The sequence below is a fragment of the Falco naumanni genome, chromosome 7 (assembly GCF_017639655.2).
Source record: "Falco naumanni isolate bFalNau1 chromosome 7, bFalNau1.pat, whole genome shotgun sequence".
In the NCBI taxonomy this organism is placed as follows: Eukaryota; Metazoa; Chordata; class Aves; order Falconiformes; family Falconidae; genus Falco; species Falco naumanni.
The window spans coordinates 19,601,345-19,624,980 of NC_054060.1; the positions used below are offsets into that span (position 1 = coordinate 19,601,345).

Genomic DNA, 23,636 nt, shown 5'->3' on the forward strand with positions numbered 1-23,636 from the left:
TTTCCTACTCAGATTTCATGTTTGTCATTTTGCATTTGAAATGTGTGGATGATGTGTGATTGTTCTGGATAAAGCTGTATTTGAAAAGTAAAACTATACTGACTGACCTTGATATCAACAATATACTTGAGAATTTGGGAAAATATAGTGTACAACCTGGAGACAGAGCCTGGAAATCTGAGGAAAAAAAATCAGCAGTTCGCACTTTTTAATCTCCTTGCATAAAGTAACAAAGATACTGCCACGACTGATAACCAATTACACATCCCAAGTAATTTCCAAGATGCAGGTAAGAGTTCTAAGGCACTGGCCATGCTCCGGGAAGATGAGGGAAGGTGGTACTCCTGTAATATCTTTCAGACCAAAACTGGATGAAGTTCCTGTGGCTCCAGGACTGGAGGAATTTGCACTGTACCAGCCCTTTTCTCTCTGGACTTCACTTCCCTGCCAAGATGTGGCAGCAGTTCCCACACTGTCCAAGTTCTAGGAGATCTGTTTGCTTAGTCATTTTAAATGGAAATCTGGGACAAGAGTTGGCAGTTCTCATGGGAAGCATTTTCTTTTTTTTAAAAAAAATTATAATTGTCTTTTTTATTTTTCCAAGCCAAGTTTTACTGAAAAGTGCTTTGAAATCTCACAGCTTTTTATCGCAACTATTACTTTATCCCCCCTTTTCCCTTAGGTGGCACAAAAGTAATTTTTCTTTCTTTCTTCTTCCAACTTAAAATTTCCTAACGTTATTTAGCATTGATGGGTTCATTGGGGCAGGGGGGAGGAGGAAAAAAAAAGGAAATTTAAAGACCATGTATCATCTACATTTCTGCATGAAAAAATAAAGTAGTAGAAAAAAGGAAAACATGAAAAAAAAAAGAGTCTCATATTGAGTCATGCAAAATGAAAACAAAGCCTTAAACAGTATAAGATTTCTTTCTGACTTTTTCCACTCCATTTTTTTAATCAATCTATGTAATCTAGTTTGACTTGAAATGCCTTAAGGGGCATCAGAGATTCACACAGGCTTCTCACAATAAGATTACAAGGAATGTTCATACAGTCTCAACAGTGTCTGGATGCTGCTCTCAAGGTCCAGTTTGTTGAACGGAACACACACACATTCTCCAAATACTGCAAAAAGATACTAATTTTTGATAGTTCTCTTGGTAAACTTTGTGAAGTAAATTTAAGCTGTATAGGAGTCTGAATTATATCCTTTGAATTCCATTTGCCTACAATTTTGCTATCGTCATTTTGACTCAGATTTCATTAATATCACTTCCAATAACTCCCAGATCTCTGAAGAAATAGCAAGATCTGTGTTCATATTTCCATAAGGTCCACAAGAAATACAACCAAGACTTCTATGATGAAAAGGAAGAATACATTTACCCTGATGAGTTCCTACAACTGCATCATAAATTACCTGATTGGGATACTAAAATTCACCCTGTATATGATAATCCAGACATTCAGCAGGTGAGACTACTCACTGATCAGTGCTAAATCATCAGGTGCAATTAAGGATTTTGCCCATATGACTTGTGTTAAAGACACAAAGTATATTTAAACGCCAGCCAAAATAATTCTGGTTTACATTCCCTCCTTTGATCCACAAAAAGGCTGACTTCAAGAAGTCTTCTGACTTTTATAGGCTGTATTTTAGCTCTAACACTTCTGCTGTAATTTCCCCAATGAAAAAACTTTTCTGAACATCCTGGGAAATAGTTTGGACTGGTATCAATACTGCTGGCTTTTTTAGCTCTATCTGTATCTATAGCACGGACACTCATCTGGCCTTGGACCAAATTTGTGAAGTGTTCTCTCAAACTAATTAGGAAACAAATGTTCTTAATGTATATGAACTGCTGACAGTCAGCTGAGTTCCCTGGTATGTCTTTATTTCAAATCTCTGCAATAAGTGATAAGTGGCTATGTACAGTACAAAAGATTTCACTTTTACTATCACAAAAACTTGTTCTTCCAAATAATATCTTGTGCTGTGCATCATTGAATCTGCGGCCACTGTGTCTTACAGCAAGGATGAATCTGGCAAGGCCAAAGCAGTGCGTTCATCAGGTCCCAAAAGCTCACTAATTACTAGTCCCTTTCCATTCCTCTTCCTTCCCACTTCTCCCCTATGAAAACCGGAGTTTTCTGTAGTCACATTATTCCTGTTCCAGCAACATGCAATGAGGCAAATACGGCTGATGGAACTTTCCCCTAAAGATCAACAAACTGTTGACAAAGACACAAAAAGCACTGAGGGTGTATCTGACAAAGCAGGAGAGGCCAAAAATGCAAGGATAAAGAATGCCAAAGAATGCTGAGGAAAGCAGCTGTGTATCAAGGGTGTGAGAGAAAGCAGCTTGCCATAAAATCCTGAAATATTTCCTTTTGGAGGCAAATGCCATATATTACCTTTTAATTTACATACTTTGTATTTCATATTTTTAATTTTGTTGGGTTTGCTGATTTAAATATAAGCACACATAATAGTATCTTTGTGTCTTTTGCTTCTAAGATAACAGAAAACACCAGGTCCAGCAATGCTTTGTGCATGCAAGAGCTGCTGAATAGTTACACTGCTTCTTCTCTCCATGCTTCTGCTCTCCCACGCTAGAACCCTCCAGTGTGTCATCTGTTTTCTGTGCACGGTGTATGAAGCACTTACCTTTCCCACATGTAGTAGTGCACTCGGTTTTTCCAATCTGTTTCCAGTTGTGTTCTCGGTTTTGTCTTGGTGGTTGCACAGCAGGCACCTGGTTTTCTGGCTGATGAGAAGGAAATCTTCCTGGCTGAATAACTGGAAAAGTTCCAGCTGACTGTCCAGTGAGAGTGTCTGCCTCTCTATGCAAATCCTCATCTTCATGATTTGTACCTTCTGGCATTCCTAACTGACCATTCAAGGGCTCCCCTGATGATGGACAACAACAAAAAAAGTAAAATAATGAGCCTCACTTGCAAATATCAGTCTCATGTTTTCACCTGCTAATAATCACAACTGGCACATCATTACACTTGAAAAGTAGCTTTAATCTGCTATGCAGATACCTCCAAATAGTGTCCTGCAAAGACTGTGTTGTTTTAAACTAAGATAACCAAGTCTCAGCCAGAAAATACATTAAAAACTGAAATATCTCCAAACAGATGGTAGAGTTAATGCACCCACTGTCACAATTTCCCAAAGTTTTGGGGTTTTTTTTTGTACCATGCTCTGTATTCTATGCTTCCCCATGTCACGGCACAGCTGCTCCTCATTATGAGCAGACTACAAACACATAGAAATTTGCCAAAGGAAGTCATGAACATTAAAAGTAGGGCCAAACTCGCTTGCAAATTTTCTACTGTCCTTCAGAACGTCATACCAGTACATACATACATACCTACAGCACATACCTACAGCTCAGGAGGACGAGCTGTCCAGATTCTAGCTTGGAAAGGCAACAGTTTTGTGTTTGAACCCCTCCAGTTGGGAGAGGGAAGAGAAACTGCAAAGGGTTGTTTTAAATTATCTCAAACTCTGAAGAGAAAAATCATGTTCTATTTAATTTCTGAGACATGGTTACAACACTCCAGCTTATGCAAAGCCATGGTTAACGTTTTGACAACTGAAAGTAGAAATATGTGACCAGATTCCCTGCTACAGTAGAAATAATCCCTGCCATTATTAATTCACTGAGGTTATTAAATTTGTGCAGACTTCTCTTTCAACATGTAGGGTGAAACCCTGGGCCTCTCCCACACCAGTGGCAGCATTTTCACTGAATTTAGTGGTATTAATATCTCCATTACCTTATAGGGTAATAAAATGTGTTTGATAATAGGAAATAATGGCATTTTACCTGGCCTCCTGTGAGCAAGCAACTGAGGACTAATGACATTGTCTCCTGGAATGATATACTCATAATGTATACCTGGGTTAGGCTGCTGATGTATCATCTAAAAAGAAAAACAGCCATATATTCAGTTCTTCCACTTGTTATATTACTAATACTTAAAACATGTACTTGAACTAATTAACTACATAACATTATTTTTTATCGGTCAGGACAGAAACAATGGTTAATGTCTCCAAAAACTGGAAAGAAAAAAAAAAGATGCTTGTTTCTGGAAAAAATAAGAAATGCAGGTTACTACGTTTGCAAACTTGGCTAGCTTGTGATGGCTGAGAAACTATTTCTCTAAATCTTCTTCAAAAAACTTGTAAGCGACATGCTTGGGGCTGAGGTGCGGCTGCGGGCTGCAGCAGGGATGGCCTCGCCTCTCGGCAGCATGGGCAGCAGAGGCTCACACCCAGCCCCAGCACCAGGGACGGGCCCGAGGTCACCAAAACATTCTCAGACAGAAGGAACTTGACAGATGCCTGTGGAAACATATGCAAGGAAGAAACAAAGCAGAGGAAAATAAATAGATCCCTGTCTACAAATCTAGCCAACTGCCTTTTTTAAGGTTTATCAGTTGTACTCTTGAACATAGCACATGCAGACAGCACATATGGGTTATTCTGTGTGTAGTCCCACAAACCAAACTGTTCCTTTTATCATCGTGCAGCTACCTCTGCGCCGCTCAGTGGAGGCTTGACAATCCACTAGCTAAGATGCCCAATGAACGTTATGCCGCTCTCAACATAAGCATTGCTCAGTGAAGATCAAGCGAACAGATTAAAGGCCCCCATACTTGTGACCGCAGCTGAAGAGCGCCCGTGCAACCCTCCTGCATCCTTCCACATTAATTTTCAACTGAACAGAGATGTAATGTAAGTGCAGACACTCCCACTGCTTTACAGCTAGCCACAACAACTCTATCAAAGTGTTCTTCATCAAACACAGGCAGGAACCATCAGGTGTTCTCCTTTAAATGTGAAAATGAAGCCAAGTGGTTTCAGAACACTGCTGCAGAAGCCTATGTGAGCTGACAAGAGTGTGCCTCTGGAAGTCAGCGTCACTTGTGTGCTTAAGCTGTTGGGCATCATAAGATCTGAGCAAGGTATGGCTTCATGAAAGCTTTTAAAAACTGTTAGCAGCACACTCCATACCCAACTGGCTTGTATTATACATTGCTGCTGCTGAGAGCCTGAGCATACTCCCACCAGAAATGCAAGGGTGCCATCAGCTGCTAATTTCACTAGTTTAGCTTAGATTACTTCAGTACTGCTCCTACTGACCCGGTGGCTTTAAAGGTCCTGAACTCTTTGTGGGGATTGGTTTGATAGAAGCCTCAGATTACACTCAAACTTAAAGCACCTTTTTTAAAAAACGTAACCAAACAAACACCAGAGCTTGCACTAGCTCTTTGCTTTTGACAAACCGTGGCCTGAAAAGAAAAAAGTCATGTTACACCAACGGCTTTATGACCCAGCAGAGCACACTTATGCTTCAAAATTTCACTAAATTCACCACACCAATCAACACCAACTAGGGGTTCAGACCTTTGTTTTTCTTTGTGTCAAAATCACTTTTTCCTTGCCAAATATAATAGCTGTTCCTCTAAACTCTGTCCCTCAGAGATCATTCACTTTTCTGAACCATCTAATAATGCATTGCCTGTAGTATTTTTTTGTAAGGGTTGGTCCTTCCCACATCACTTTGTTATCCAAAAAATACACCCTCTTTGTGTTTGGTCCTGAGAGAACTGAGCACTGTGAAGCTCACTTCGGCGGAAGAGTAGAGTAACCCCCACCTTCCCGAACCAGGACCCTGTTCTTAAGATTCCAGGTTCCAGGAACAGCTTTCCAATGGTTCCCATGGTTTTTCCACCACACTTCTCAGAACAACTGACAGCCACATGTTATGAAGAGCTTAACTGATGAAGTCCCTATGAATATACTGCCACAACTTTCCTGCAGGAAAATACCTGGAATTATACAAATTTTTGCTTTGAGTTAGTGGACCTCAGTCTTTGTAGCAATGCATACTTCGCACCTGGAGAAAACTTGCATCTCTTTTTATCTTGCTAATTATAACCTGCTGTAACTTAGACAGCTTTTTAATCTACATTTTTAGAGTGGAAGAAGAAGACAGCATGATCACAGTCAAAATGAACAGAAAGCCATTTGTAGTTCCCATCTGCAAATCTCTTCATTTTTCTACACAGAGCATAAAGATCATGAGTATGGATGAAGAGCATTACATGATTCAGGAACTGCAAGACGAAGTGAAAAAAAGACATCTGTATCTGTGCGGTTACAAATTTCAAACCTGTTAGAGAGGCTGTGTCATACTGATGATTGATTTTCTTTCATCTAGTACTATCCATTTTTACCTTCTCACACTATATTGGAAACAACACTAAAATATCAGCTTATGAGGAATTATAGTATTCCTCATATCTATAAGAACCATCTCAGATAAGAGTCCAGCCAAATTAGATGTAGCAATCCATAGTAGCAGCTACAAAGCAAAACTGATAAAGCCATGCCCATCACGCCAGTTTCATATATTCACAGCAAAAGCAAAAAAAAAAAAAGAGAAGAGACTAAGCCTAAACTAAAACATTAAAATATGATAAACTTAAACTTAAGGATTTATATGGTATTACTTTGGAAATAACTGTTTAATCCATTTCCTGATCATTTTCTCTCCAGGTCATTACGTACTAGGCATTAATCAGCTGACAATAAAAATGTAAGACCAAACCTCAGCTCACAGCATCCTGCAACTACACAAAAATAAGTATATTTTAAAAACATGGAGTCTGCATAGGGGGCACCTAGGAGCCCCACCATTTAATCATCCAGGCTTTTGCCAGTCTAAAATTGCAATCAATCAGAAATTATCCAAAAAATATTAATGTTAGCTTAATTATTACACTGTTTTATTAAGATAGCATTTAGCTGATGGGCAATAACTTTGCCAACATCTAACTTCTCCCAGCTAAGTAATCAGTTACTATTTGTTTTTCTATGAAACAACCCAGCACACTCAGTTTTCCACCCCATATTGCACTTAAGGGCAAAAAAGCTGTAGCTGGATGAAACAACCATATCATCAGTCACTCTAGTTTTTTTTCAGTGAATGGATTTTACCATGTGGAAGTGTATAATCTCAGAACATGCTATTTATCTTTGAGTAAGTTGTAATCAATTCCAGTTATATTTTTTATTTCAACATGATGCACTAAAAAGCTGTCCCATCTGAAGTAAACAGCTTTTTCAATATGTTTCCCCCCTCAGCTGCAATTTGTTGTCCCTCTTCCTTTCTCAAATGGCTATTATCTGTGGTCTCCTAGCACAACTTCATATTAAATCTGTGCTGCTTCAAATCCCATGTTCTATAGCTTTTTGGACTTACGTTTCTTTTAAAGACAACTGAGATGGTATCACTCTGTGAGATGCCTTGTCTGATTTAGGTATTTGCTTTAGTTCACTATAAAATTAAACTGTGCCAAATCTGCTTTAGTAGGAAAGTATTCAGAGAAAATCCAGTTCACAAAAAAAAGACCCTAGACATTTGTATGCTTTATCTCTATTTTACTGAAAAAGTAAAATTGGTTTTACTGGATCAGTAAAGCCTGAGAGATAAAGGCTTCGTTGTTATGTGATCTGCAGCAAGACAGGAGCAACAGCAAGCAATAGTAAAATATAAAAAGTTTCAAAACTGACCAAGTATTGGTACTCAATGCAATTTTAGTGTTGCGTGTTAACAATGAGCTGAACCATTTTCTTCCATCAGGAAGGTGAATACAAACACACGAAACTTACATAGACATCAAGGACTTCATTTGTTGGACCATCAGCCAAAAACGACTCTCCTGCAGTGCTGGAGATCTCATTTGGGCGTTTATAAGTGAACATTGTCCCACCACCTTCGTATCTCCCAGGTCGATCAATTGCCCAGTTTCCATTGATGATGGACCGCCCTGATCGACTTCGCAGTGCTGTAGAGGATGGGGACAGAAACACAAGGACTTTGATCAGAGGAAATCACCTTCCCACACTGGTGCATTACACTGTTAGGTGATCTCTGATGCCAGGGGATGAAGCTGTGCAGCTGTTGAAAAGAAGAGAGTTATATTAGTAGTTGTGCAAAACCCAAATGAGCTTAGAAAACTCTGTCTGAACACCTGGTGTGTTTACACTGCAAGAAAAGAAAGAAAAATAAAGATAGCTGGGAAACCTTTTGCAACAGTAGATTGTCATGTGACTCAGCCAGCCAGCGGCATACACTGAATACACATGGATGCTGAGGAAACAGTTCTCCTCACTTCTTCCCATTGAATTTACTATTTTGTGATTTAGACAACAAAACCCAAAGGCAGAAAATCACTACAGTATACAATGTAGAAGCACCAGACAACTTAGGGACACATGAATATCCTGGGTTGCCAAATATTCCAGTCATTCTTCATGAAGCCATTTGGCTACTCCCTCTGCTTTTCAGAACACCGGGGTTTTGCCAGAACATCTGCAGAGCCCTGATCTGCAGCACTCTTTGGAATGATGATCTCTCTGGAAATACCAGTAGGATCTCTTGCATAAGGAAAAGTGACTTTGCAAATCAGATACCAGCCAGGGAAGGATAAAATATGGACTCGCAATCCAGCTGTGCAGTGCACACCCTTTGTCATCACGGGCAAATCCCTGATTTTTACGTGTCTCTGCTCCTTCTTGTTCCTACTACCTTCATCTGTCTATGTGACTACAATTTTAAGTCCTTAAGGTCAAAAACTCCTGCCACATACATGTGCATAAGGCTTGACAGCTGAAACCACATCAGACATTGCTGAAGTACACAGGAGACACATGACCCTTTTTCTAAAGGCTCTACTCAAAGATTTTCAATTTTATTACAAAAGACTTTTAAATGCAAACTTTAAAACAGACAACAAAATCTACTAACACCCTTGACTGTATATTGCTTGGCAATTTACTTTTAATGCAAATTCAAGGTATGAGCTTTGAACTTAAAAAAAAAAAAAAAAAAAAAAAAGTCAGGGTCGAGGACCCAGTTATTCCAGAGATGACTGCTGCTTTGTCCTGTCACAACTGCGATACGCAGTTAAAAGGCTCTCGGCATTATACACAGCCATTCATGCTGCTGGGAAAAGCCTACATACAGGGCCTAAATGATGGGAAAGTGAATTTATGCCATGAACACCAAAGTAATATACATTAGAGAGGAAACTTAAATTGTCCCTACATATTCCAGATAGCTGAATTAACTGGACTAATCAATAGAAGCAGTCTTGCTGCTTTTGCTGCAGGCCTATCAGTGAAGAACATCAGTTACTGTGTGCCGAGAAACAGTCACAAAATGTCAACGTAAAGGTGCATTATGTTAAGATTAAAAAAGACAGCAACAGAGAACCACGCTAGAAATATAATTGGTCTTTTATATAAATTAGTGGTTTTATGTGCAATATTACTGCCACATTTCAGAAACCATGTCAATCACTTCATGACTCGAGTAACCCCTTGTTGAAAGAAAACCTTCTGTATTGAGAAAATTCCAGTTACAGGTAAAGATGCAGACAAATACAGACATATGGATTAAAAGTCATTTATTCCAATTCACTTAAACCAAAAAAGTAAGGGAAAGTCATGGAAAAAAAAGGCTTGTAAATTCAAAAAATTCAAAAAATTTCACATGATGTGTGTGTATAAGCCTATCAGCTTCAATCTAACAAGAAGCTGTTGAGAGGCATATTTCATTAACATTCAAGAAGGGATTGGACTGATAGCTGATTTTTTTTTTTAATTAATAAAAGTAAATAGCTGCAGAAGAACATCCTGATATTGAAGGTTTGAACTTCATAATATCCTATCTATATTAAGCTAAGACCTATAACTTGAGCTTTTTTACAATACCTTATGAAACACCTTACCGCTGATCACTACAAAATCCAGGGAAGCGGACAGATCCCCATTTTGATCCACAGAGCAAGTTCTGTACCCCTGCTAGGAGACACAGCCGACACCCACCCTCAAAGACAGTCCAGCATGTAAGAACTCAGACCAGAACATCCTGGGTGAAGGGACAGTGACACTGCAAGTGCCTTTGCCTTGTTAAGTTGCAAGACTGAAAAGTTTTTCTCCCCTCTGAGATTGGTTGCTGCTGACTAACCAACTGTTTTTAATTTACTTAACATTGATGAAATTGTTTACAGAAGATGACTTTATTGTGGTTTTTGATGAATTTTGTAAACAGTGCTGAGATACCATCATGTACTTATGTCTCTTGTAAATCCTTACCAGTTTTATTTGTTAATGAAAAAGCAACAGTTCATTAAAGTGTGTGACTTTATCAGTCTTCAAGCATCAACTAACTAGAATTTTGAGTTATGTTTGTGATTTCAAGTCAGCTTGCATTAGTTTGCCTTACAATCCATGCAGAAACAGAGGTACACAATATTAATATATTACCTAACCACTACTAATATATTTTGAACTGCAGTTGTATATGCTTTATTAATCATCCTTGCACTAAGGATACAGTCACACCTGTAGAGAGGTTAGGGACTCAGCAACCTATGTTTTCAAAGGGGAGTAACAAATTATATGACAACACATGTGCATTATGTAAATTTAAAATATAAATTAGTTTAGTCTTTATTATTAGTATCCCAGTTTGTGCCAGACAAAATTTTAGTAGGACCAATTTTGGTTTTCGTTAAAAGGAAAATCAGGTAGTAACTGCACAGAATGGGTATAAAAGTAGATAGATTCATTTAAAAGACTTCATATTATTGTATCCCCTTCTTTCTACACTGTAAAGAATATTTGTTTGTTTGTTTGTTTTTTGTTGTTCTGGACACAATGTAAAATGTAGGAAGGTTAAGGATTAAAGGTTAAGGATTAGTTGGCTACCACCAGTTCTGAACCTATCAGAAAGGAGCCCATATTGTTGACAGTCTCTACTTTCAAAGAAACACAGAGGACTGTCCCTGGACCCCCTGACCCTGTAAAGAGCCTTAACGGGTGAAGCTTCAGACTTCTACTTCTCCCTACACAAAGTACTCAGTGGATTTGAGTGGCTAGACAGAGTTGCACCCACATAAACTCAGAAGGCGCGAGTCATGTTAGAGACAAAGTTCCACCCTTTCGAACTTCCGAAGGGAAGCAAAGTTAGTCTGTATCATTCCCCAGAGAGCACTAAAATAGCTGGTAGAATCAAGAACCTGGTGCACTTGGCTTACAACTGAAGTAAAAAACTTAAATGACATTAACAGCTCTGGATCAGACCCTGTAAAAATGTATTCACACATTTTGAAATTTCATTTTTCTGAATGCTATGTGCTTATTTTTCCAAGAGCTACCATGCATCCACTTGCTTCCGAGATCTCACTTTCTGACACATTAACAAAACAGTTTCTATACCATGAGCCTTAGTTGAAAAACATCTTATACAACGTCAGCCATGAAAATGGCCTTGTTACTCATATAGCACTGGGAGGAAAAATTACAGCTCATGTACTATTGCATATAGGTTAAATATGAAACCCATTCACATTGTCCACACTTGTTACATTTTAATTCAAACAACTGTGGAGTAAATGCTCCTGCAAAATTTACTGGGGACTGGTTTCACATTGTTTTTTGATTTGGAACACTTCCTTCACTTTATGATCTGAGTATTTTTTCTTGTATTGCTGCTAAACAAATAAAATAAATGAATTATCAAGAGTTCAGAAAAAAAGCAAGCGAGCTGGCTAAGATTAAATTGTTGTTAATAATGAAGCTGTAGAAAGATGGCTGTCTGAGAGTCCATTAAACTTTCATTTCAAATCCTTCATATGACAGGTCTGAAAAAGGCCTCCCCATAAAAAGGGAAAAAGTGCCTCTTTTATGTTTTGATCACTCTGCAGCTCCCACCTCAACTCTGCCCCATGAAGAATTTTTATGGTGCTAATATTTTTAGCCAAAGCATGAAAGATTATGAAAAGCTTTACCATTAATTCCTCATACAGTCTGTAGCTGATTTCATCTGTCTTTCATCCTGGGATCAGCTTCTTAACTAAAACTGTGTTCTACAGTGCCCTTCTGTAATGTTTTGCTCTGCAGATATGGAGTATTTTAGGACACAAACTCTGATCAACACTTCTGCCAGGGCTACTGTTCTATGGCAAAATCTCAATAGGCCAAATATTAAGACGTGTGGTTCAAGTATCTGAAGAGTATTAGTTTTCTACAGTTCAGTTTATAGCTCTGCTTCTAAAGATGTTTTGCAGCTCCTGTCTTCCTCTTTAACTATTCTATACAGCCTTCCCTAGAACTCGGGAAAAAAATAGTGAAAGACAATTTAAATCAAAAGGTAGTTGATGCAGTGGTGCAATGGAGTGAAATTCTGTAAACAGTGAACTCGTGCTTACTTTCAAGCTTAGTATTCCCAGATAGAAGTTATGTTTGACCGTCTGTAAGAGTAGGTTTTGGAATCCTAATTTAAACTACATAACTGCAATCAGAAAGCTAAAAAAGCCATTTCACTAATACTTTAAAGATAATTGCATTATTTTCATTCCCTTTTATTGTGTTTTTCAATCTTGCCAACTTTGGCGATCCCAGTTCAGAACATGCTCCAGCTCCTGAATGTTAGTGACTGCTTCATACTCTCAGGTGAATTAAAAAAAAAACAACCGCCAAACCCACACCAAAACCTACAAAAAAGTTTGTAACACTCAGAACTAGAAAAATATAGGAAGATGTGAACTTAGTGTATGTCAAAGCTAGGCTACGAGTAAAAAGACCAATGTATTACTACTACTGTGAAAAACATCACCCACCCTGCCACAAAACTTTCTGGAAAACTTAAGTATGTAACAGTAAATTAAGCATCTTACACAGGAAAGAATGAGCCGTTCCTTACCATTTACTAACCCAGTTGTTCTGGCATAAATCAGTCACTTCTCATACTCCCCTCCCTTCAGCTAGCTAAGGTAAGTTTTGGTGTTCCATTTCTTAAAAGTTGCACTCAACTTTTTCAAATAGGCAATTTCCTTATTAGAACTACAGCATCTCATTTACGGTATTACCACCAAAACAACCCAACCCATCTTTAAAAAAAAATCAGTGTGGATACGATTCAAGCAAAACCATTTGCTCTTCTGCTCAAAACTCTCCTACTTTAGATTAAGTGCCCAGTGCTGCTCAAGCAGATGGAGAGGAACTTGGAAAAAGTAGATACAATTACATATCTCCTGAAGACAGTTTTCAGAAATATGCTCTAATTCCCAAGACAGGACCTAATATGCGTATTATTAGACATAAAGTAACCACCTGATTAATTTTCTCTTCCTCTGCAGTCTTCCTGTTTCCAGAATTATTGTCTGATCTTTAATGACTCAGGATCCCAGTTGGTTAAAACTGACCAGAAAGTCTTACTAGCCCTTCTTGACTCTGAAAACAAAGTAAATAGCTGGAATGTGGGCATCCTAAGATGATTCACCTGCAATATAATAAATGTTAACCTAAACAATAAAATAACTCACCCTCTGTCATGAACTATATGTGTGAAAATAACTGTCTTGATGAAAGGAGAATGTCATGAGTCAGTCACAGTGAAGTAATGGTGAGGAAAATTACAAGTACAGATCCACTGCAGAGGCCAGAGAAATAACTATATGAAAAATCCTAATATACTTCCAGCTACCAAGCTGAGTTTGAACAAAATCAGTTTTCCAGGTATTTTTAAGTACCTAAATTAGTAACAAGACTCATTAAACCTACAGTGGAACATCCAAGACTTTCAGAACTTTTCATTTCATAGTGAGTTCATATTATGCAAGAAAAGCCTCTTCTTATGGCATTTTCCTAAGTCTTAATTCTGTGAAATCCCAAAACACTTGCCTGTGAAAATTAAAGTTCACATAAACTCAATGTAAAAATACATTCAGTTTGAGTCATAAGGCGAAGGGTCGTATCAGATCTTAATTTATCTCATTATTATCATAACAATACAACAAAAAGGAAATGAACAATTAAATGGGAACAAATGGCAACTGCCTCTATAAGATACCTAATTACATGTTAATGTGTCAGGTACTGCCAACATTACACATGTGGAATTGTTGGATACCATCAGACAGCGTTATTTAAAGTCACTCCAAAATATGAAGAGAAAGACAGTGTCTCTGTTTTATTCAGCTTTCTTAAATACTTCTGAATATTGAAAGAAAAAAAATGCCAGAAGATTCAAATATTTGCAATAAAAGTAATAATTAATTGGAAGTAAAATCAATAGCTTAGCATTAAATACTAATATAAACATTTTTACACATGCAAAGAAAAAAGCTGAATTTTATAGATGAGTGTTTACCATGACTGAATGACTTCAAATCTAACAAATAGTTTTTGAACCTCTGCTGGGAAGGTGCTACACAGTTTTCAAGGTAAACCATTCTGGGAAGCAAAGTATTTACAGGGAAACTTATGGTGAAATGTTGGAACAAAACATTAATTCAGATTTGAATTTGGTGGATGGTAAAGAAAGCAATAATTTCGTACAACTATGTGAAGGTCAGCTATCTGAGCAACTTCTACAACAATTAGCAACACTGTGCAAGGTAAAATAAGAGTCCGCATGTTCCTCAAATGTAGGTTTTGATAAATCATTTATGTACACATTCATTTTCAGTCTACCCAGTGTTATATTACAGAATCACACAAGCACAGGATGGTCAGGGCTGGAAGGGACCTCAGAGACCACCCAGCCCAACCCCTGCCACAGCAGGGTCCCCTCCAGCAGGCTGCACAGTCACGTCCAGGTGGGTTTGGGATGTCTCCAGGGAAGGAGACTCCACAGCCCCTCTGGCAGCCTGTGCCAGGGCTCTGCCACCCTCCAGGGAAGGAAGTTCTTCCTCACACCCAGCTGGAGCTGCCTGTGTCCCAGTTTGTGCCCGCTGCCCCCTGCCCTGTCGCTGGGCACCACAGCCAAGAGCCTGGTCCCATCTTTCTGACATTCACCCTGAAGTTATATATACTTGACCTTTCATTATATAAAGTATGTCCAGTTTGGAATTGCAAATTTATAAAATAGATGCTATAAGCTTTGTATGATCTAGAATACACATATACTATTCCCAGCACAAAGTCCCAACTGTGCTTCAGAAAACTGGAAGCATCCCGATCTACAGAAGCAGTTTAATATGTTTTCTAAACTTATGGCTGAGTGACTCCTATTTTTCTAACCACTTCATGTCTGAAGAGACATATTTTATGTGTGGGCCTAGTACCTCACAATCCACAGGACATTTTCACCCAAAATCGCATAGGCACAGTACCAATAATAAAATGAAGCCTCTGAAACCTGGCAACAGCACTAATGTTCAGAGTAATACAGTGTATTTATTTTCTGTCCTAAGGCCTTTTTGTCTGGGAGAACAGTGTCCTAAGTCCTACTTAATTGCTTTACAAACCACATAAAGTCTTTAGACAAACAGAATCAAAGTGATTTCCCATATATTAAAATTATTAAGTGTCTCTCATTTGGTCCTGGCCCAAGCAGAAGCAGAGTAGTTCCTCTCTTCTGGGAAGAGGCCTACACGCCTGCAACTGTGCTCAGTGGGAAACCAAGTCAAGGCTTCTGCTGTGGAAGTTAATTGCAAATGTCTCACTGGTAAGGTAATTTAAGCCAGAGAACCTTGACAAGCTGCAGATGCACTCAAGATGCAAGTCAAAGATTGATAAAACATGGCAAAAAATTATTCAATAAATTTCCTCAACAAAGGCACTTAGAAAATGCAAAGTGAGAGAGATGCATAGGGCTCTCAAGCCCTCCCCCAAGTGCAGTAACTATCTTATTTTTACACCTCAGCACAATTTTTACTTGATGCATCACATTTGGAGCATATTTTTGGTATTTTAATTTTTTTTTAATTCTGTTGCTGTTTAAGTCAAAGTGTAAGAATGTTTTGGCTAAACTAATTTTCCTTAGAAAACAGCAAGGCCTTCCCAGCCTGTTTAAAGGCTGCAGTAAATAGTATGACTACTTCTGAATAAGCACTAAGATGAAAGAAGCAAAAGGAACACACACCTACTATTTATTTTTTCTGTTAAAAACACGTTATATGGAGCTTTCAGAGACAAATCTAAAGTACTCACACACTGGATTATAAAAACCAGTGCAGAATGGTGCATCTTGTACCACTGAACCCTAAAGATACCCACTGGTGATAAACCCTAAAGATACCCACTGGTGAAATCCCCTGTGAGCAAAGCCAGGCAGTTTCATGGTAAAAACCCCGTGTAACGTGCCAGTGGGGACAGAACAGTAAGAAAGCCTTGGCAGGTGGTGGTGGTGGTGGTAGTGTTTCCGCTCCAAAAGTACTTGAAGACAGCTTCAGGTATGTTTTTTTTTTTTTAAAAAAAACTGTTCAGTTTTACAAAACATAGCTTGCCTTCCTGCCCGTCAGCCTGCAGCATGGAACACACAAGACATTTTAAGTCAATAAAGAATATATTGACCACAACCTAGACATACTGTAAGCGATAGTACACAGCTACTGGGCTACTTAAAATACCTCTGATGCATAAAGAAAAAAAAAATCAAATGCCTAGAGACTCAATAATCCACAATTTTACAACAATGAAATACGTATGAGTTCCAATGGAGTCTCTGAAACAACTTTCCAAAAGCATAGATATTGGTTGATTATTAGAACACACCTTAGTTACAAGACTATTTAGGAGAAATTTGGCGTACTTCTTGTGAACTGACTTATGTATTATTTGCCTCTGACCTTTTGAATTCAAACTCCTATTGAGGTCATGGCAAAGCTCCCACAGGACTCTGAGCTTAATTCAAGAAATATTAGTAGGGCTAAGAATCTCGTAATCAGCAACAATCAAATGATCTTTAAGAGTCTGATCCTACAAAACCCTTATTCTAGAGCCAACTGAGGATATTAGAAAATGGTCAGCAGTTCACTGACTGGGCCTTACATTAGTATCAGATTGCATATGCTAATCTGAAGACAGTATCTCTGCAGGTGGGACATCTTCTCTGGCACTGTGTTGGTTTCTTCATTGGCAACCAAGACAGGGTAAGGGGACAGGTCTTCTATGACAGAAACGGGGCATCTTCCAACTGTGCATAGCTGAGGAAGTGCTGCTGAGCTTCGCACCATTTTGGAAGTTCAAAGCCATTACTGGCCACTTTAACAGCGTCAGAAAGGACCCAGACCAGAGAGTGAGACTCTCCCCTGGGAAGTACTGTATGACCTTACACATGACCTTCTAAGGCAGAAGAATACTTCCCAAAACAAACTTGAGGACAAAACCCTCCCGTGTATGCCTCCACTACTCCACAGTCCAGGCAGGGCCAGAAGCAAACATAATACAAAAGCATAACAGGACTTCTCATGTGTTTTCTAGATCCTCACTGAAACCAGGAGTAAGCTGGCTCCTGTGGTATTTCCAGCTCCTTTTCAGAGCCTAGGAACCAGAACCTTCTGCACAAGTACCCAAATTTGGGAAGCATCCAAAATTTTGGTTCTATCTTTCTATACATTTTGGTTGTATCTTTTTATACATTTACCCAAAGTAGTGTAATATAGACTGTCCTTAAAAATCTTAGTCATTTGTTTACCTAGTAGGAACTTAAAAATCTACTTTTTAGAAATCCAACAAGCATCTTCCCTTACATCTTTGAATAGCTTGGGCACATGCTTATGTCCCAAAGATATTGTTGCATGTTATCCATCAGGAGTAGTAGACATAACATTGCCAAGTAAGCACGACCCAGTGTTAGTGCTAACATCAGCATTCAAGCAATTGCTTAAATATTTTCCCAGTACAGAGTAGGTAAAAATGTAGGTTATAATACCAGATTTGCAATACTGTTACATGGAAATGATAATTCTAATATACTAATATTTCCAATGAAAGACTTAGGCAGTTGTCTTTCTTACCTAAAATATTAACAGTAGACTTCAGATCAACATCATGTTCATCATCACAATCTTGCTCAAGTTTTTCTGATTACTCAGTGAGCTATTGAATCATGTCAAAGAAAACCTGCTTCATGTGAGAATAAATCTGAAACAGTGAACTGCACAAAATCAATTTTGCCAAGTTTGTCCTGAGATTCTATTTTAGCAGGTTTTACCCTTCCACAGTGATAGAGTCAAAAAAAGCCAGTACAAGAAATTCGTGATCTGCTGTCTTAGGCCTAATTTACTGTTGTTTCAGTTGTGAGGGAACAGACATCTTCTGGATGCATTTCCTAACGATTATGAGCGCTCTTTTTTTTTTTTTTTTTTTTTTTTTTTTAAAACATGCTCTAGTAAATTTGTATGGATTTGAAGACTGGGCATGTAACCTTTAGTGTTAGAATGGAAACAGATTATTTACTAGCAAGTTAGAACAGGTGGATGAGAAATCAGTTGAGCTGATGGAAAACTTATCTTCAGCCTCTATACTGATTATAAGCTGGCTTTTCTAAACCTGCAGTTTCATGCTGCAGCTCTATGTTATATATAGATGTCACAAAGCAATCTTCTTTACTAATACTAGACAAGTGTGCTGGAATGCAATTCTTTCAGAGTTCATTTACTCTTTGCCATTCATCCTGCTTGGCCACCTTTTCACAATGCATCCAGTAGGCTTAATGAAAACAGCATTGCCCATTCTACTTCAGTTTCTGTAATTTCCTTTTCTGGATTTCATGCAGTCACCAAGTGCCAAGATGTTCAGAATGCAGTTGCTTTCAAGCATATGTTTGAATTAAATAATGTTTGTTACGATAGTTCCTTAAGACCTCGTCCTCCTGCTGCCTTATCTATTTCACTTAACCTCAGTTTTGGTCAAAAATAACTTGACAGTATTTTAAAATACTTCACATTCCCTGGAAACGTCTTCTACTTTTGGTATGTTTTTCTCTTGCATTTGAATGTTACAAGCAAGTCCAATACCAATGAATTGATAAAGCTAAACTACAAAGGCTTTTGGTGCTTCATTTGTCAGCTGTATGCTGCCATCAATCTACATTTCTATTCTGAATTATGGGCAGAGATGTGTCAGTGATTGCAGCACTGCGTTCACAGAATACAAATTACTGTCAACTTTTCCAAGGGTTTGTTGCCCGGAGGAGACATGCTGATTCCTAACTTTTCACTTAGATTTTCCGACTACCATTCTAAGTTCCCCTGCAACCCACTGTTAAAAGTAGACTAAACTCAAACAACTGTCCTTTCTAGACTATCTACAGCCCTACTAGATGGCAACACTCAGCAAACAAACCCAGATAAAGCCCCAAATCCAAATCATATTAGTTTGGCACAAAATGAAGTGTTTTGCTTTGGTGTCAGAACCTTAGTACCTTTGGTCCGACTCTGAAAAATGTAGATTGAATGTGAAATATGATTGTGTCAAAATAAAAATTTGAAAACATTGTTTTGCAAAGATCTGTGTCTTTCCTGAAAGAGCTGTGGCTCCAAGTACTAGCGGAATTTGACAACAGGTGCATACAGAGCTTTCATCCTGCCTCAGCCTTTTGCTGAACTGGCTACTTTTTGGCAGGTATTTCCCAAGTTTTAATTACAATGGCAAGACAATTTTGGTTCAGTTGGGTATTTCTCTTTTCTTCTCTGTACGTATCAATTTAACAAATCTCTAAAGCAGCAGCGTGGGTGATGCTTCACAGGAAAATACTGCTGTCAATACAATTTCTTTATTTCATCATAGTTCTGAGATTGTCCTCAGAGAAAGATGTTTAATCTTGCTTAGAGCTCCTCATGTGCCTGTTCTTGCAGATCATCTCAGGCAACAAATCCCACTATAGGTTTCAAAACATTCCTGTTTTTTTTAATACCTGCAAAAAACCCAAAACTATTTACTGGTTTAAAGGCAAAGGTTTTACAGTTAATCACTGCAAGCAGAAACACTTATTTTCTGCTGCTTCAGCAAACAGTCATTTTCCTTTTGGAGTATTCATTAAACTGTTGCTCTCTATTTTCCCCCTGCTGACGCACCTTCCTCTTCTCATAACTTCCATAACCCAGGTATGCCTGTTCCTTCTTTTGCTTCTGACTCCACATGCCATGTTCGATGCATCAGCACAAGGAAAATGCTGGGGTAGCAAAGAACAGACAATTAAATACTGCTGCAATAAATAATAGGGGCTTTGAGGAACAAAACTGATTTATCATATAGCCATATGATCCATTCTGGCCCAGACACTACAGCCAGTTAAAAGTCTCAATGGCTTCGATAAAACCTCCAAACAAAATTGCAGATATCGGCATGTTACAAAAGGGTCTAGATCTTTAATTCTATCACAAGGGGATGCAGTATTTCCCCTTATTTTTTAATATAGTCTTCTGTGACAGGTATTAAATAATATAAAATAAAAATAGCCAACTACAAAAATCCCACCCTAGCTAATCCATATTCCTCTTCTGTTACGTCTTTTTGATGAGATGAGAAGCAAAATGAACCACACACACTTGCTGACTACAGTATTCTCACACTTCAACTTCTGATACTCTGGCACATGCGAGTTACTACAGAATATGCATACTGCATACTGCGATATACGACATGAGATTAGCAAAACGTGTGATTATATGGCATTTATTGTGCTTCAGTGTCACTACTGCTCTCCCACACATCATACTCAATATTTATTAATATTTATACTCACATCATACCCACTGGGGAACAGTGTGCAATACTGACAATCTAACCAGGGACCTTTTGAAAACAGATATAAATAGTAGTTTTAATCAATCAGAGGATGTATTTAGATCCTTTCACTCACCCAGCTGCTGGATTAAGGCTGTAAATATGTCTGTATCTGGGCTGGAACTTTTGAAATACAGAATTCATGACACAGATTAAATGACACAAGTAAAAAAGGTTAATTACAGCAGAATTTCAGCATTTTGGCAATTCTTCCATTGCAAGGCACAACACTTCTTATGAATCTTATCTTGGGGTTCATTTGCAGGTTGTCTTTTTTTTTTTTTTTTCCTATTATTGCTTCCCCTCCTTGAAATTGCTCTAATAAAAAGCCTTTCCCCATTTTTCAAACAGGTGCTTTTGAGTGGTTGAGGTCTTTTAATATTATTATTCCTAAGTACAGAATTGATAACACTTACATGATTCCCATGCTTTCCATAGGGAGTAACTTACACAGAAGCAACACTCACATGCTAAAGTATGACTCTAAATAGCTTATCTGGAGCATGCAGTTAGTTTCTAAAAGCATTTACTGTAGGACATTCTAATATTTACTGTGAAAGCAAATGAAAGAATAAGAGGAAAGAACAGAGATGAGGTTCATCTTTATGTTAGTGTTATCTTTATGAGGTCTCCAGCACAAAAATGAACCTGCTTAGTTCTCATTAGCATGACAGGCTTTATTAGAGTCAGGAGTGTGTGGAGGCATCAATAGTATGCTGTTAATTATTATATGCAAATGTTGCTCTGTGTCAAGATCTCAATAATCACTACCACAATGAAAGATATCACAATCCAATTCTGCACCAAGGGTGATTCGAGCCCCAATTCGTATCAAAGCGTATGGCCTGCAATGAGTAAAATACACGCTGTATGAAATGACATCACTCCTAAAAAGAGTCATTATGTTTTACGAGTAGTATATTACAGTCCTCTGCACTGGAGGGGAAGAGACACATTACCAAAAGGCCAGCACAGTATTTTCTGAAGATAAGGATCATCCCAACAATAACTGTAAATGAGGACGTTTCCTATTATTCTGTAAATGAGCTAAACTAAAAGGACTTAACACAATGACAGTACACAATAAAGAATGATAAGCTTTCCATTTATTTTTACCTAGCCATTCTTTATACCTCAAACACATTTTATTAAGTACTAATAAATAATCTATAAAAAAAGCTAATTCTCTTTTAACTTGCACAGAAATTTCCCTTGAGTTGAAAGAGTAGGAAGAAGCAACTACTAATCCCCAATTCCACTGAAGTCATTGTAAGAATTCTGCTCTTTTCAATGGTGAGTAATTTTACCATTGTTCAGGTTTGTCCTGAAAATACCGAAGTGGAAGGAGAGAAGGGCTGGCACAAAAGCAGACTGAGTGAAATGAAACAGGGAGAAGACAAAAGGACAGTACTAAAACCCAGAGGAATGGAGTAAGAATCACGCACGTCCTGCATGTGTAGAGAAACTATGTTAAATGTATACACAGTTGCACTGGTTTAGTGCATTCTGGTTTAGGAAACAGAGCACCTCAAGGGAACTCTTTGTCGTTCAGAAGGACACAGGAACCGATCTGCAGAATGTAGCTCATAATTGCAGGGGTTTTTTTTATACAGAACTTCAAAAAGTCTTCTCACATTCTTACTATACAGCCCTAATTTCTTTCTTTAAAGAAGGCAAGGCATAACTACGGCTGAAGTTTCTAAGTGGCAGTCTCAGAACTTCATCTTAACAAGAATTTCAGTTTTATCCCAATGAAAAAGCATGGCTTGAATTTTTAGCAGCATATTTCCTAGCATACCTCACAGTAACATCGGGACATACTCTGTTGGCAATAGCTGTAAACCAAGCATTTAGAAATAACAAACAACATTCAGGACTAGTAGTCTCCAGGAGAGATACTTTTTCAACCTAGCATGTGATATTTTAGCCATGCAACTCCCACTGAACCTGCAGATTATAGTATTTGGCTGAGTTACATAATTTCAGTTAGAATCTGGTTCTTATATTTCAGGAGTTGATCAGACTGGCTGCTAATGGCTCTGAACATGATAGCTGAGCCTTTTGGCACAGTTCAGCTGCACGTTAGTTAGCCCAGCACAGAAACTCGGCACACACTTGGCGTAAGTCCTAGGGGTGCATAAATGCAATTGAATTATCTTCTGATCTAGACACTACTTCAGTCAGAAGGGCCAGATTAGTGAAACTCACATGTGCAAATACCCCACTCTTTTGTCCAGATGGCATAACAAAAAATGCTTTGTACCTCCTTGCACTCCTGACAATTGCCAAGAACTGGAATAGTTGTAAAACAGCTAAGTTAAAACAGCAGATTGTGACATCTCTGCAGAAAAAGTGCACTGCCTCATGAGAATCAAAAGCTGAAGTAGAAAGAATTATAACTGTGTCTTTTGTTTGCTAAATAGCTTTAAATCCTTACAATGAAAAACTGGTGCTAATGAATATTCCTAAGCTGTTTCAAATTTCAAGTGGAATTTCTCAAGAATTTTGGATGCTCTGTGTGGCAGAGTTGAATGCTCTAACTCGAAACACACAGATCTGTGAGCTGCAAAGCACTCTTGGGTCCCCTAGCTTAGACACAAATTCCTCTGGCTCAATGTCTGTCATTCCCACTCTCCAAAGGGCTTTCGAACCTGGAGTCTGATTTCAGGCAAGTCTGATAAAGGTGCTGAAGTCTCAAATACAGTAACATTTGCACCAGTACTGACAATGGGATAGAGGAGAGATCTAAAATAGTTTCCCCCTATGAAAAGCAGGTTACAGCACAAGCCCACAGCTGTCTGCAAGGTTTGGCCCGCCTGCCCGCAGCATGCAGAACCAGGGCCAGGGCAGAAGGTTGACCTGAAGGCCACTGGCACCGAGACTGAAGTTACTGGACCAAAGAGAGATCAGAGGTTATTACGGATGGGAGGAGATCGGCTTTGATTAATTCAGTGTCCATTATGGTAAGGATACAGGAGCTTTGATTAATTCAGTGGCTGTTACAGCAAGGATACAGGTCACAAAC

At 38.4% G+C, this 23,636-nt stretch overlaps 1 protein-coding gene across 1 annotated transcript in view; it reads right to left on the reverse strand.

Annotated features, from left to right (window-relative positions):
* THSD4 (thrombospondin type 1 domain containing 4) overlaps positions 1-23,636 on the reverse strand; it is a 319,595-nt gene that overhangs the window by 29,791 nt on the left and 266,168 nt on the right. Inside the window, exons 9-11 of the mRNA XM_040601898.1 lie at positions 7,697-7,872; positions 3,840-3,936; positions 2,669-2,911 (exon numbers count right to left, since the gene is read on the reverse strand). Coding sequence (XP_040457832.1) covers positions 2,669-2,911; positions 3,840-3,936; positions 7,697-7,872 — 516 coding nt within the window. The remainder of the gene's footprint in view (positions 1-2,668; positions 2,912-3,839; positions 3,937-7,696; positions 7,873-23,636) is intronic.